The sequence below is a fragment of the Danio rerio genome, chromosome 24, assembly GCF_052040795.2.
Source record: "Danio rerio strain M-AB ecotype USA chromosome 24, GRCz13ab, whole genome shotgun sequence".
Lineage (NCBI taxonomy): Eukaryota > Metazoa > Chordata > Actinopteri > Cypriniformes > Danionidae > Danio > Danio rerio.
Genome location: NC_141044.1, coordinates 38,505,845 through 38,520,753, shown reverse-complemented (window position 1 = coordinate 38,520,753; position 14,909 = coordinate 38,505,845). Strand labels below are relative to the sequence as shown.

Genomic DNA, 14,909 nt, shown 5'->3' with positions numbered 1-14,909 from the left:
AGAACGGTATTGTTAAATTGAAAAGGAGTAAGTTGGAGAAAGTATGTTTTTGTATTATAGGTACACTGTTTTATGTTTTATTTCAGATTTTGATATGTATTTTTATATATATGTGTATGTAAACAAAAGCAAAAAATAGTTGTATTTATTAATATATTTATTTCCAAAATATATACAGTCAAGCCCAAAGTCATTAGCAAATTCTGACTTAAAGTTTTTGTTCAAATGTAAATAAATCAGAGAATTTTTTTTCACAGTGATGCTTCTTATATGTTGTCTTATTGTCTTTTGGGACAAGCCTGTTTCATTTTCGGTCAAAAAAAACAAACAAACAAACAAACAATTGCTGGTTTAATAAAAGTATTTTTATTTCAGAATTTGCTAGGGGTATGAATAATTTAGGGCTCGACAACTATCTGAAATTTTCCTAAAGTGTGCACTTTTCTCAGCCTCATGTTTATGTTCTGTTAATTTACCTTTAAGGCGTTGAAAATAACCTATTCTTTGCACTAAGGGTAAAATTACTGAAACTACAATAAAAGCCTGAGAAAAATGCTAATTTTAGATGACAATTTCTGACAGAACTTAAAGGTTTTGCATCTAAACCCTTCACATTCATATTTAAAATCTGAAATAAGTACTGTATAGTACACTCACTGGCCCCTTTATTAGGTACACCATCCAACGCTCGGTAATGCAAATTTCTAATCAGCTAATCACATGGCAGCAACTCAATGCATTTAGGCATGTAGACATGGTCAAGCTGATCTGCTACAGTTTAAACCGAGCATCAGAATGGGGAAGAAAGCTTTGAACGTGGCATGGTTGTTGGAGTGTTTCAGAATCTGCTGATCTACTGGGATTTTCACGCACAACAATCTCTAGGGTTTACAGAGAATGGTCAGAAAAAGAGAAAATATCCAGTGAGCGGCAGATCTGTGGGCACAAATGCTTTGTTGATGTCAGAGGAGAATTGCCAGATTGGTTCCAGCTGATAGAAAGGCAACAGTACCCAAATAACCACTTGTTACAACTGAGGTCTGCAGAAGAGCATCTCTGAATGCACAACACGTCCAACCTTAAGGCGGATGGGCTACAGGAGCAGCAGAAGACCACACCGGGTGCCACTCCTGTCAGCTAAGAACAGGAAACCGAGGCTACAATTCACACAGACTCACCAAAATAGGACAATAGAAGATTGGAGAAATGTTGCCTGGTCTGATGAGTCTCGATTTCTGCTGCAACATTGGGATGGTCGGGTCAGAATTTGGCATCAACACCATGAAAGCATGAATCCATCCTGCCTTGTATCAACAGTTCAGGCTGGTGGTGGTGGTGTAATTATGTGGGGGATATTTTCTTGGGCACTTTGGGGCCATTAGTACCAATTGAGCATCATGTCAATGCCACAGCCCACCTGAGTATTGTTGCTGACCATGTCCATCCCTTTATGACCACAGTGTACCCATCTTCTGATGGCTACTTCCAGCAGGATAACGCTCAAATCATCTCAGACTGTTTTTTTTTTGAACATGACAATGAGTTCACAGTACTCAAATGGCCTCCACAGACACCATAACTCAATCCAATAGAGCACCTTTGGGATGTGATGGAACAAGAGGTTTGCATCATGTATGTGTAGCCGACAAATCAGCAGCAACTGCGTGATGCTATCATGTCAATATGGAGCAAAATCCCTGAGGAATATTTCCAGTAGCTTGTTCAATCTACGCCACGAAGCATTAAAGCAGTTCTGAATGCAAAAGGGGGTCCTACCCGGTACTAGTAAGGTGTACCTAATCAAGTGCAACTAGAATAACACTCTTCCAATGACAAATTATTAAAGCCATAAAATAATTAAATGTGAAATTAAGATGTGTGTGTATATGTATATACAATTATGTGTGTGCTTACGTGCGTGTGTGTGTGTGTGTGTGTGTGTACACTTAATATTAGTTTTAGTTTAACTATTGTTTTAGTAGTTTTATCAGTCTTATTTTATTTTTGTTTTGTATATGTTTTGACCTAAATTTCATTTTTTGTATCAAGTTTTTTAGCTTTTGGTATTGCAACTATTGTTTCTGTCTAATGTCTAAATTTCAATTGATTTTGGTTATCAAATCATCATTGCTCAAACCATTAAATCACTTTCTATAAATCTGATACAGATTACTGACAACTCTCTTTCTTTATTACAGGACGAGTCTCTGCGGTGCCGTTGCAGCTTTCAGGCTATCGTGCTTCATAAACAAACCCTGGTGAGCTTTTCCTCAGCTAATTTTAACTACAAATGCATAAATCAGATAACCGTTTCAACCATCTCTATATCTTCACGGAGCTCTCTGCCTTGTTTAAGGGTGTGTGAGAAATAGTCCTTAGCTTCCCCTGCAGATTATCTTCTCCAGAACCCACCAGAGCAGTTTTCCCATCACATTTGCCAAGTCTTTTCCGCCTCGGGGCTGCTTCCCAAACTGTACACCTTTTGGAAAAGCTTTTGGAAAGTTTACGCTCTGTTTGACGTTAGCTTATCGTAAGTGACATCATCCTGCTACAAACTACACCATTGATCTGGTAAACCCTCGGACTTTGATCCTTGATAACCTGGGATTTATTTATCCGAGGTTAAAGGTCATGTGCACACACTAGTGCGGGTGGCAGATAAACGTGTTTTGTTTTGATCTGCGCGGTGTGTTTTGTTATTGACTTCGCACATCTGCGTAGGTGTATCAAGGAACACTGTCTGAGAAACAGCCCCTAAAGCCTCTTTCCTATGTTGGTGACAGATTTATGTCTTTATAAATCAGGCCAACAATTGTAGTTGGGTTTTTTTTGCATGGTGCGTTCAGAACACTTCTTTTTAAGGATGAAACCCATAGTTTACATTTAATATGCTGATGACAACATGTTAAAATGTACATTTATTGAAATGTGTTATGTAATTTACACTTTAAGACAAAATTATTAGTCCTGGGAAATTTTAATTAATTAAAAAACATATTTTTCAAGTGCTGTTTAATGCAGAGACAATTGTTTTTCAACACATATTTAAATAATAATACATTTTGTTTATAATACGCTTTTCTTAGGCCCAAAGCGCTAACAGGCATACAGGGCAAACAAAGCAGAACAATAAAAACAGTAAAAAAGACCGCAATAAAACAATAAAATATGAACGATTCAACACAATTGGATGATAAAATTTACAAAAATAATCAATCTAAGTTAAAAGCAACAGTAAAAAGGTGGGTCTTGAGAAGTTTTTAAAAACATTTCAGAGAAACAACATTCATAAACACAATTCATTCATTTTCCTTCAGCTTAGTCTTTTATTTATCAGGGGTTGCCACAGGAGGATGAACTGCCAACTATTCTGGCATATGTTTTACGCAGCGGATGCCCTTCCAGCTGCAAAAAAAAAAAAAAATCTACAATTTAAATAAAATAAAAAATAAAAATTTAAAGTGTTCGTTTTTTTTTTTTAAATATAAATAAAACAGCTACAGTGAAAAAGATGTAAATATAAAACTAAAAGTGAAAAAAAAAAACTAAATAGTAGAAAAAAACTGAAGGTATAAACAAACGGTGCTAAATATAAAACCGATATTAAAATAAAATAAAATAAAACGTTTAATTAAAAACAATAAAATAACATAAAAAATAATGTTTTTGTTTTTAAATATAATCAACAAGCTACAATTAAAAATATGTAAATATAAAAAACTCACTTAAAAAAAACTAAAAGTCTGTCAAAGTGCTAAAAATAAAAAATGAAATTTTAATAACAACAAAATGTTATAGATACACACAAAAACATTTTATTTAAATCACAAAACCCTGGCAAAAAAAGTGCTAAAAATAAAAATAAATACTACATAGTAGCTAAAAACTGTGTGTAAACAAATCTAAATAAAAAAAGCTCATTCGAAATGCTAACAACAACAAAATAATAACACAAAACAACAACAACAAAAATCACAAAAAACTGGCAAACAATGCTAAAAATGAAACTATATAAAAAAAACTAAAAACTGAAAGTGCAGATGAATCTGTAAAAGCACTAAAATTAATCTACAGCTTAAAAATGAGATAAAATTAATTATTTTTATGAATAAATAAATGAATACATTTCAGCTTTTTTGTAGCTCAACAATAAAGCAAACTACCAAAAACCTACCTCTCTTCTAAGATGGGATAGTGGGCCAAATTTAGGGTAACCAAGGGCCAACTTTGTCCCGCGGGTTGTAGTTAGAGCATCTCTGGCACAAACTGACGCATTTTGAGACAAATTTTCAGTTTTTCACAGCTAACATAAGTCATGTTTTTAAATCTGCCACTATGCTGACACACAGCTACTTATAACTCCGCCCAATTTTGAAAAGAGCACAATCTCAATTAATTTAAAGCAGCAGTCACCAAAATGGCATGATTTAGATCAACCTAAAAGGGGCAGTTTCAAAGAGTTATAAAGCATTTTTTGTGTGGTATTTTTGAGCTGAAACTACACACTTACTCTAAGGACATCATAGACGTAGTTTACATCTTGTTAACAAGGGAATAAAAGGTCCCTTTAAACCAGGGGTCTCAAACTCGCGGCCCGCGGGCCATTTGCGGCCCTCAGTGCAATATTTTGTGGCCCGCGCCGACCGCTGTACACTGACAGAATCAGCTGAGCAGGGAGAGAGAGCGCTCCCCGCTCCGCTGATTCTATCCGTACACAGCGGTCACTGGCATTCCCCGCCCGCCGTGTAAACAAAGGGGCGGGGATGCCGGTGACGTCACCACGCACCCCGCCCCTTTGTTAGACGCTGTGACGGGCGGGAAGTGTTAGGAGGGAACTCGCGCCAGCCAGAACCAAGGTAAGCTGTTCCCGCCCCTGCCTGCCACTTAGCTACCTATCTGCAGCCTGCCACCTACCTAGCTACAGCCTGCATCTTATATATATTATAGGTAGATACAGACTGGTACAGACTGATGTGACTGGAGTGGGGTGGGGGTGTTTTATTTATACATATATACGCCTTTTTTTAGGTGAGAGAATGGAAGTTTTGAGTGAGTTCCCTCACTTTTTTCTGTGTGAGAAGTTATTCTCCACCTTGAACTTCAATAAGTCAAAGTACAGGTCTAGACTTAATGATGATCATCTTCAAGCCATACTGAGGGTCTCAACTGCTTCCGCTCTAAAGCCAAATGTGGTTCAGATTTGTGAGAAGAAGCGCTGTCAAGTCTCTGGCAGCAAGGAGTAGGCAAAAGATGCCATGTTCAGAAGAACTGTTCATAATCTTCACTCAATGTTCTATTAATGTTCAGGACACTTCATGTTCAGAAGAAATAATTGAAACTGTTAATAATGACATTTGAGGACTTTTTTTTGTGAAATCCCTTATGCGGCCCAGCCTCACCCAGACTTTGCCTCCTGCGGCCCCCAGGTAAATTGAGTTTGAGACCCCTGCTTTAAATGTTTCCAATCTGAACTCTGCCAATTTTCTCTTGTAGAGCTCAAATGTGAGTGAGAGGGAGATTCTGCTGTTTGTGACTGATCGCAGTCTCCAGAACGAGTCGAACACAGAGAAGAGCAGAAGCGTGTCTGTGTGTTTGAGCTCATCCTGCCTGATCCGCAGCTCAGTAACACAAGCACTGGACACACAGAGAAAACCACTCATCCTCAAGTTCAGAGACGCTGTGAAGGAGCATGGTATTTCACCCCATTCATTCATTCATTTTCCTTCGACTTAGTCTCTATTGCAGAGGTCGCCACAGCAGAATGAATTGCAAACTATTCCAGCAATTGTTTTACAAAGTGGATGCCCTTCCAGCCGCAACCCAATACTGGGAAACACCCATACACACTCATTTACACACACACTCATACACCACAGCCAGTTTAGTTTATACAATTCACCTATAGCGCACGTCTTTGGGCTGTGGGGGAAACTGGAGCACCGGGAGGAAACCCACTTGACTCAAACCAGCGACTTTCTTGCTGTGAGGCGACAGTGCTAATCACTGATCCTCTATGCCACCCTTCACCACATACACATACAGTTATACAAAAGTTTAACAGAGATACAGAGACTTTTCTTACACATATTTTTAAACAAAGTTAGTACAAAGTAATAGCTGTTATTTGCATCTATATATTTATGTTAAAAATACATTTACAACAATAATTGCAATTAAAAACTTTTATTTTTAAAATTGATTAAGATTGATTATTAGTGATTTCGTATGAATACAATAAAAATTGATCCTAATAGAACAAAACATTATCATATACAGATTTCTCTTTTTTTAATATATATATATATATATATATATTATATATGTGTGTGTGTGTGTGTGTGTGTGCGTGTGTGTGTGTGTGTGTGTGTGTGTGTGTACGTGTTTTTGTGACATATCAGGACACAAATCTGTATAATGACATGGGTATAACACAGGTATAACAAAAAGGTGAAATATGAGGACATTGGTGACCTCCTCGTTTCTCAAAATGCTTATAAATCCTACAGAATGAGTTTATTCAGAGAGTAAAGCTGCACACAGTCTCCTGTGATGGTTGGGTTTAGGGGTGGAGTGGGGTGAGGGCAATACAATATATGATTTGGACAGTATAAAATGAATGGTAACCTGTGTAATGTCCCCACTTTTCACAAAAACAAACGTGTGTATGTGTGTGTGTGTGTGTGTGTGTTTGTGTATATTAGCCCCCTTGATAATCAATTTCAACATTTCTAATCATAATAGTTTTAATAACTCATCTCTAATAACTGATTTATTTTATCTTTGTCATGATGACAGTAAATAATATTTGACTAGATATTTTTCAAGACACTTCTATACAGCTTAAAGTGACATTTGAAGGCTTGACTTAGTTAATTAGGTTAACTAGGCAGGTTAGGGTAATTAGGCAAGTTAATGTTTAACAGTGGTTTGTTCTGTAGAGCAGTGGTTCTCAAAGTGGGGGTCGGGACCCCCTGAGGAGTCGCGGCACAATGAAGGGGGGTCGCCTGGTGATTTCTAAAACTGTAATTATTTTTAATAAACCATAAGAATTACCATATTTTATCCATACCCTACTGAAGAGAAAAAAATATAGTTACTATATTTCATTTAGTTACTATAGTAGCTTATAGTTCTATTGGATTTTGCGACCCCTGGGGTAATTACATTATATTAAAGACACCGCAATAGCGTCAGATGCAGCAGATTGATTTTATAACACCAGGTTAAACTTTCTGGTTCATTTACAGCACTAACATACATAAAAAATTAAACGAAGAACAGGCTTGGGTCTATTGGTGTGTGCCATTGCATGCAAGGCTAAACAAGTTTAGGAACCCTTGCTGTAGACTATCGAAAAAACATAGCTTAAAGGGGCAAATAATTTTGACCTTAAAATGGTGTTTAAAAAATTCAAAAACTTAAATCATTTATCAAATCATCAGTTGGCGACACAGTGGCGCAGTGGGTAGCGCTGTCGACTCACAGCAAGAAGGTCGTTGGTCCGAGCCTCAACTGGTTCAGTTGGCATATATATATATATATATATATATATATATATATATATATATATATATAGATATATATATTAGGGATGGGAAGATTAATCGATATGTATCGATACGCGGTCATGCGCGTGCACGATGCGAGTGCATCGGTTGAGCAGCAGAGGATGAATGAAATTTTGGAAGCAAATCGAGATGCATCGGTTTTTGCGAGATGCATCGGTTTTTCCGAGATACAGCTTATATTTTTAATATAGAATGTATTTTTTATTTATTAACAAGTGTTGTCAACCTGTTTTTGGCGCATAATTTAATCGACCTACATAAAGTAAGCCTAATGGATTTGCGGATGTGCACACTTTCACTACAACTCAGTGTATCAGGTGTGCGGATGAAGCTAGTGGTGCGCCCTCAGAAAGCGCGAGAAGCAAAACAAACATTTTATTCCCCACTGAGTTTTAAATCTAAAGTATGGCAACATTATGGATTTAAGGATGGACGACATGACAGGACAGATGCAATTTGCAAAAGTGTGCCGCGCATCTGTAAAATACGCGGGCAGTACGACTAATCTGAAATCTCACTTGAAGCGGCGCCACGGTGTTGTTGTGAAAGCTCCATCTTCCAGTGGACCTCTATTCTGCCGCCCTATGCGCGGATATAACTGAGGACGCGCCGGTGTCGCGGACCTCTATTCTGCCGCCCTATGCGCGGATATAACTGAGGACGCGCGGGTGTCGCGGACCTCTATTCTTCCGCCCTATGCGCGGATATAACTGAGGACGCGGGTGTCGCGGACCTCTATTCTGCCACCCTATGCGTGGATATAACTGAGGACAAGCGGGCGCTGATGGAGGTGTCGCGGACATAACTGAGGATGCGGGTGGTAAGGGGGGTGTTGCGGACGCTTATACTGCCGCCCTAGGTGGCCGCCTAGGTCGCCTCTATGGACGTGCCGGCCCTGTTCATCTGCAAAGATATTTATTCAGCCTAGTGTCACGGAGAACGAAGGTTTTGAACACCTCCTTCTGTTAATTTTTATTTAATTATAATAATAATAATATTAATAATAATAATGATAAAATAATGGGTGTCACGGTGGCACAGTGGGTAGTTTGACCACCTCACAGCAAGAAGATTGCTGGTTTGTTATATTTTTATTAGCCTGTTGTTTACAGTGACAGTGATGTTTCAAAGCAGCATAACACTGCTAGTTCACGACCTTAAGTTTTGAATATTCAGTGGCAAAATATATCTTTGTAAAACTTGTTTTCATAGTTGAAAAGTTAAATCACAATTCTTGTTGTGCAATGATAAACCTTTATGTTGAAAGAGTGCAAATATATATATTTTAATATATATTGCACTTATACATTCTGTTTATCTTGAAAATACTTAAAAAATATGTGCTATAGGTTCTAAAATGGCCCTCTACTGTAAACTGACACTCTGGCTCTGAGAGAAAAGCCAGTTTGTAAAAAAAAGTCTTGGTTTTGCTTGGTTAATAAATAATCAAACTTATTCAATGGCACAGCATCCTCTTTCACATAATCTCATAAACTTGATCTAATTAGTTAGTGCTGAAATATCGCATTGTATCGTGATATGGGTGTGAATCGTATCGTGTTGCATCGCAATATGTCACAAATGTATCGCTAATATATAGGATCGTATTCTTTGTATCGAGATGCGTATCGGATCGGCATTATAGCTTAGATGCCCAACCCTAATATATATATATATATATATATATATATATATATATATATATATATATATATATATATATATGTTGAATGAGTCACATAATGTATTTATAAGGTATAATTCACCTAAAAATGTTATTTTTGTCTTCTTGTAATGATATTTTCGCGGCCGGGAGATCACACGTGACGAGCTGCTTTCCGTGAGATGTTATCACAGAGAGGGCACGCGCGCTCTACTTAGTGATAGATGCGCGCGCGTCTACTTTAGTAAACAGAACCTGCATATGTTGCGAGTAACAGGTATTACAGCTGTAAACAATATTCAGTTTGTGGCACAGAGTGATCGTTTGGGAGCCGCGCGAAGTTTAAAGAAGCACTAGCAGTCAAAATGAAACCGAAAGTGTGCCCTTCATTTAAATGATCCTATCGCATTTTAGAGTTATGATTACGACAAGCATTTGATGTTTTTTTTCTTTCATAGCGAACCCACTGTTGTGCATGAAAATAAATGTTTACAATGTCAGTATAACTACTCTAGCCTATATATTGTTGTTGAATATAATCTGATAATGGCAAATGTCAGATTTTTTATGACAGATTGCAAGCATATATCTCAAACATAATAATTCAACATCATAATTATTATAAGTAGAATAGAATTATTTATAAAAACCAGTAGACCACATAATATTATTATCGTTGTTGTGTATCGATGTTGTGCCATATGTTTGTTTTTACCATACTTTTATTTTACATATACAGAATCGTGAGAAAATCGTGATCTCTATTTTAGCCAAAATCGTGTAGCTCTAATATATATATATATATATATATATATATATATATATATATATATATATATATATATATATATATATATATATATACACATACATATATATATATATATATATATATATATATATATATATATATATATATATATATATATATATATATATATATATATATATGGTTGTATACAGCCATATCGCACTGCTACTTGTGTGAAATTGCATTTATACAACAGTTTGATGGCATAATTGTGTATATAAAAACAAAATCAAACATGGAGAGTCTCAAAAACCCTTTTACTAAATGAACTACTTTCTTCTATATATATATATATATATATATATATATATATCATTAATTATTAAATCAGGTTTTATTTTATCTTTGTGGTTTAAGAGCACAGTGACATTTTTGATCGATTTTTAATAATGTTGTTAAATCTTTGTGGTCCTAAAAATAAGTTTCTCTTAATATATTTAATAATTTTGGTCTTTGGACTGAAACATGACCTGGGTGTGTTTCCATAAGATGCAGCCACAGATGCTTTATAGCACATACAAAATTCCATTTATCTGTTTGTTAGGAAAGGTTCAGTGTCACTGAATCAAAACCATTCAAGCTGAACATCTCTGCGGTCGCATCTTCATGTCTGAATTATTCCAAGATTTAAAGCTTTCCTACATAAATCGTCATGTTGTCATTCCTGTTTAACACTGTGACATTAAACTTTTGCTTTTTTTCCCACTAAACCAGGTCAGATATTCTGCTGGGAACAGACAGTGATCCAACTGGAAGAAGAAGAGCAATCTTTCTCCATTCAATGGCCTATAATTCTGGACAACCTAAATCCAGAAACCCAGCTATACTCTCTATGCAGCGTCACAGGTTTGTACAGAACGCTTGCTCAGATCCTCCTTGTGCATGAGCCAGATTTCTGGAGATTCAACATGTTTGTCCGTTTAAAGTAAAAGCAGTGTTTGCTGGCTCAGGCTTTGTTCTTGAAGCTTTGTTGGGGACCTTCTTGTGGTTTGTCGTTTGCTTTTCCCTCTTCAATCTATTTTTCTCTCCCACTTGTTGAAGGAAAGTTGTCTTTCTGCCCAGTGTTGAGATATAAAAGTCTCATTTTGTTTTAAAGTGCTCTGTTCTTTCCTGTATTGTATTATTTTAGCTCATGCAAAGTGATGCAATCCAAGAGTGTTTGGTTTCGTTCTGTAAACGATCCCACTAAGGGGTCGTTTTCTTAGAATGAAGAATTTTTGATCGTTATTTTATTGCTTTTTCAATTACAGGATTAGTAATAATAGAAACTAAACAACAGGCTGTGTAGAAACAAATAAAGCTATTAGAAAAGAGTGTGCTGTCATAAATAATATTAATAGCATGGGAATTACAAGGAACAGGGAAGTACCTGGGGAAACTTTTGTTTTTTTTTAATAATTTTAAAATAAATACATAAATTGCATTCATGTAATTTAAATAATATATACAGTAAATATAAATGTGCAAAAAATATTACAAAGCCCAAATTGTTTTTCAGAAGAAAAGTAGACAGAATATTTCATTTTAAAGATTGTTATATCGTTTAACAGTATATTAATGAAGAATTTGTGGCACTGAATATTGCATGTGGCTCAGTGGTTAGCACTGTCGTCTTACAGCAATACAGTCACTGGTTCAAGTGCCAGCTGGGTCAGTTGGCATTTCTGTGTGGAGTTTGTATGTTCCCCACGGTTCAAATAGGTGAACTGAATAAACTAAATTGTCCATAGTATATGTGTGTGAATGAGTGTGTATGGGTGTTTTCCATTACTGGGTTGCAGCTGGAAGTGCATCCGCTGTGTAAAACATATGCTGATTAAGTTGGCGGTTCATTCTGCTGTGGCAACCTCTGATAAACAAAGGGACTAAGCCAAAGGAAATTGAATGAATGAATGTATATTGTGTGTACTACGAAAGATTTGTATCTTCCTCCATCATTAATTCAAGAAACAGTTAGTTTAAGCTTGATAAACTGTTACAAATATGTATCAGTTGGGGATGAAAATTAATTGTTTTAACGATGAACTGGCTTCATTTCAGAAAACAAAACTTCACTTGTAATTTGGCTTCTTAACTAAATATATCCTGTTTTATAGAATCTTAAGACTTTTGCACTGGAGAAGAAGAACAAAGTACTGATGAATAACATTAATTAAAATTTTAATTATTAACATTTTTGCTGTGTGATAAGATTTAATGCTGGTTTGTACTTCTGCGTTCAATGGTTGCTGGAACCTGAACGCTACAAGTAGCTAAAACTCGCTTATTCAGAGGCAGGAACTGGCGGACGTGCAACTACTTTAATCATAAGGTCAACACAAAACAAAAGTCTCCATCTGGAGCTCCTTCACAGAACTCGACACTTGTAAACACTCACTCCATCGGGCTCGCAGCTCTCAGCACCGCCCACACTCGTCACCTCTACCAAATGGACCAATCATAGAGCTTGTGGGATGCGTCTTTGCGATGTGTAATTACTTTTTTGAGAGGTGCACGTCCTCTGTGCGAGGGCTGTACGACTAATTGAAGGCTGCGCTGGCATATACGGTATACACGTACGCACAGAAGTAAAAATCAGCCTTCAGTTATTTCATTGTTATTAAGTTATTTCCATTTTAGTGTTTGGAAACAGTTATTTTTGTCAGTTAAAATTTGTATTTTGCTGTTATGAATGAGCATTTCAAAAGTTCACATTTAGCTAATGATTGATTATAAAGCGTGTTTTATAAAGCTCACAAGGTCCTCGAGCCTGGGGCGCCCTCCCGTTTCCAAAGCAAGAGGGGAGTTTGAGCTCAGGTAGATCTCGAGAACTCCCCTGCTCTATAAAGCTAGTGTGCAATTAGGGATTGTTATGAAAAAATAATAATAATTTATTATATAGCGCCTTTCCAGAGCTCAAGGACACTTTACAAGGAATGCGACAAAAAGATAAACAAACATACATGAAGTTAAATATAACAAACTGGAATTTCACAAACAAGACCTAGGAGACAAATGAGCAGAGTGGAGGTGGAGCAGATAATGTAGCCAGTTTGGCAGATCAGAAGTGAAGCATTCAGAAAATACGTCTCAAGTCTTAAGTAAGGATTTGAATTCAGAGATATTATTAGCAGAGCGGAGTGAGCGTGGTTGAGAGTTCCAGAGTTTGGGTGCAATAACACTAAATGATCTGCCCCCCATTGAAGAGAGGCGGTACCGAGGGACAGCGTGAAGGCCAGAGTCAGCGGGTGGTAATGAACGAGTTAAGCCTGATTTATACTTCTGCGTCAAACACCGGCGTATGCTACGGCGCTGACGCATAGCCCTTCGCCGTGGCCATCGCCGTCACTGACGTGCACCTCTCAAAAAATGTAACTACACGTCGCAACGACGCGTAGCATAAGCTCTGTGATTGGTCGGCTTGGTAGCGCTGACGAGTCTGGGCGGGACCGAGAGGCGCGCGAATGGCGCGACGCCGCGCGAGCGATTGTTTACAAATGTGGAGTCCCGTGAAGGAGCTCCGGATGGAAAGTTTTGTTTTGTGTTTACCTCATAGTTAAAGTTGTTGCACGTCCGCCGGTTCCTGCCTCAAAATGAGCGAGTTTGAGCCACTTGTACATCCCGGAAGTGTTCAGGAAATGCAAAAAAGTAGCGAAGAAACTTGACACAGAGGAACATTTACACCTCACTGCCAACTAGCGTTTCGGAAGTGTTAATGCAGACCGGCAGAGACAGCGCGCAGAAGTATAAATGCACAGCCACGCGCGTTGCCTGCGCCGTGGGTTACGCCGGTCACCTGACGCAGAAGTATAAATCAGGCTTTAGGGTGTAGGGGATAAGCATGTTGCAGAGAAAGGAGGGAGCTAGGCTATTTAGGGATCTAAATGCAAGGAGGAGAATTAGGAATTTAATGCGATATGCAACTGGGAGCTAATGGAGGTCGTACAAGATTGGGGTTATGTGAGCAGAACGTTTGGTATGAGTGAGTATTCTAGCCGCAGAGTTTTGAATATACTGTATAGAATATACTGTATATAGCTACTTACTAAGAGCATGTCTATAGTGAAAATTTGGATTAGTTAATAAACTTAGGTTGTTTGTTTTTGGAAACCGGGGAACCCGGGGGGAAACCCCCACACGAGCACAGGGAGAACGTGTAAACTCCGCACAGAAACGTTGATTGGCCTAGTAAGGACTAGAACCAATGACGTTCTTGCAGTGGGACAACAGTGCTAACCACTAGGCCGCCATGCCGCTCATCAAGAAAAGGAGGAGAAGGGGTGGGATGGGTGATTCTTCAAAATAAAGATGACTATTGTATGGAACTTACGTTATTTAAATTTACATTTAGTCATTTAGCAGACGCTTTTATCAAAAGCGACTTACAAATGAGGACAAGGAAGCAACTTACACAACTATAAGAGCAACAATGAATAAGTGCTATAGGCAAGTTTCAGGTCTAAGAAGGAAACCATTAGTAATTTTTTTTTTTTTTTTTTTTAGTTCAGTTAGTGGTATAACCAGAGAGACAATTGGAGATTAGGAAGTGAAGTGGACACTAAATAGTTGAGTTTTTAGTCGTTTCTTGAAAGTAGCGAGTGACTCTGCCGTTCTGATGCAGTTAGGGAGTTCATTCCACCAACTGGGCAGATTGAGCGTGAGCGTTCGGGAAAGTGATATCTTTCCTCTTTGGGATGGAACCACGAGGCGACGTTCATTCACAGAACGCAAGTTTCTGGAGAGCACATGGATCTGCAGAAGTGAGAGCAGATAAGAAGGAGCAAAGCCAGAAGTCGCTTTGTTGGCAAACATCAGAGCTTTGAATTTGATGCGAGCAGCAACTGGCAGCCAGTGCAAACGGATGAGCCGCGGAGTGACATGTGCTCTT

The 14,909-nt window shown here is 37.7% G+C and overlaps 1 protein-coding gene across 4 annotated transcripts in view; it reads left to right on the top strand.

Moving 5' to 3' along the window:
• Nucleotides 1-14,909, top strand: part of spidr (scaffold protein involved in DNA repair) — a 122,815-nt gene that overhangs the window by 83,621 nt on the left and 24,285 nt on the right. For all 4 annotated transcript variants that reach the window (XR_015525304.1, XM_087310091.1, XM_087310090.1 and 1 more), the window contains 3 exons: nucleotides 2,199-2,258; nucleotides 5,494-5,692; nucleotides 10,757-10,888. Coding sequence is in view for 3 of the 4 variants with exons in the window: in XM_087310091.1 (XP_087166217.1) it covers nucleotides 2,199-2,258; nucleotides 5,494-5,692; nucleotides 10,757-10,888 (391 nt within the window). In the remaining variant the exon portion in view is untranslated. The remainder of the gene's footprint in view (nucleotides 1-2,198; nucleotides 2,259-5,493; nucleotides 5,693-10,756; nucleotides 10,889-14,909) is intronic.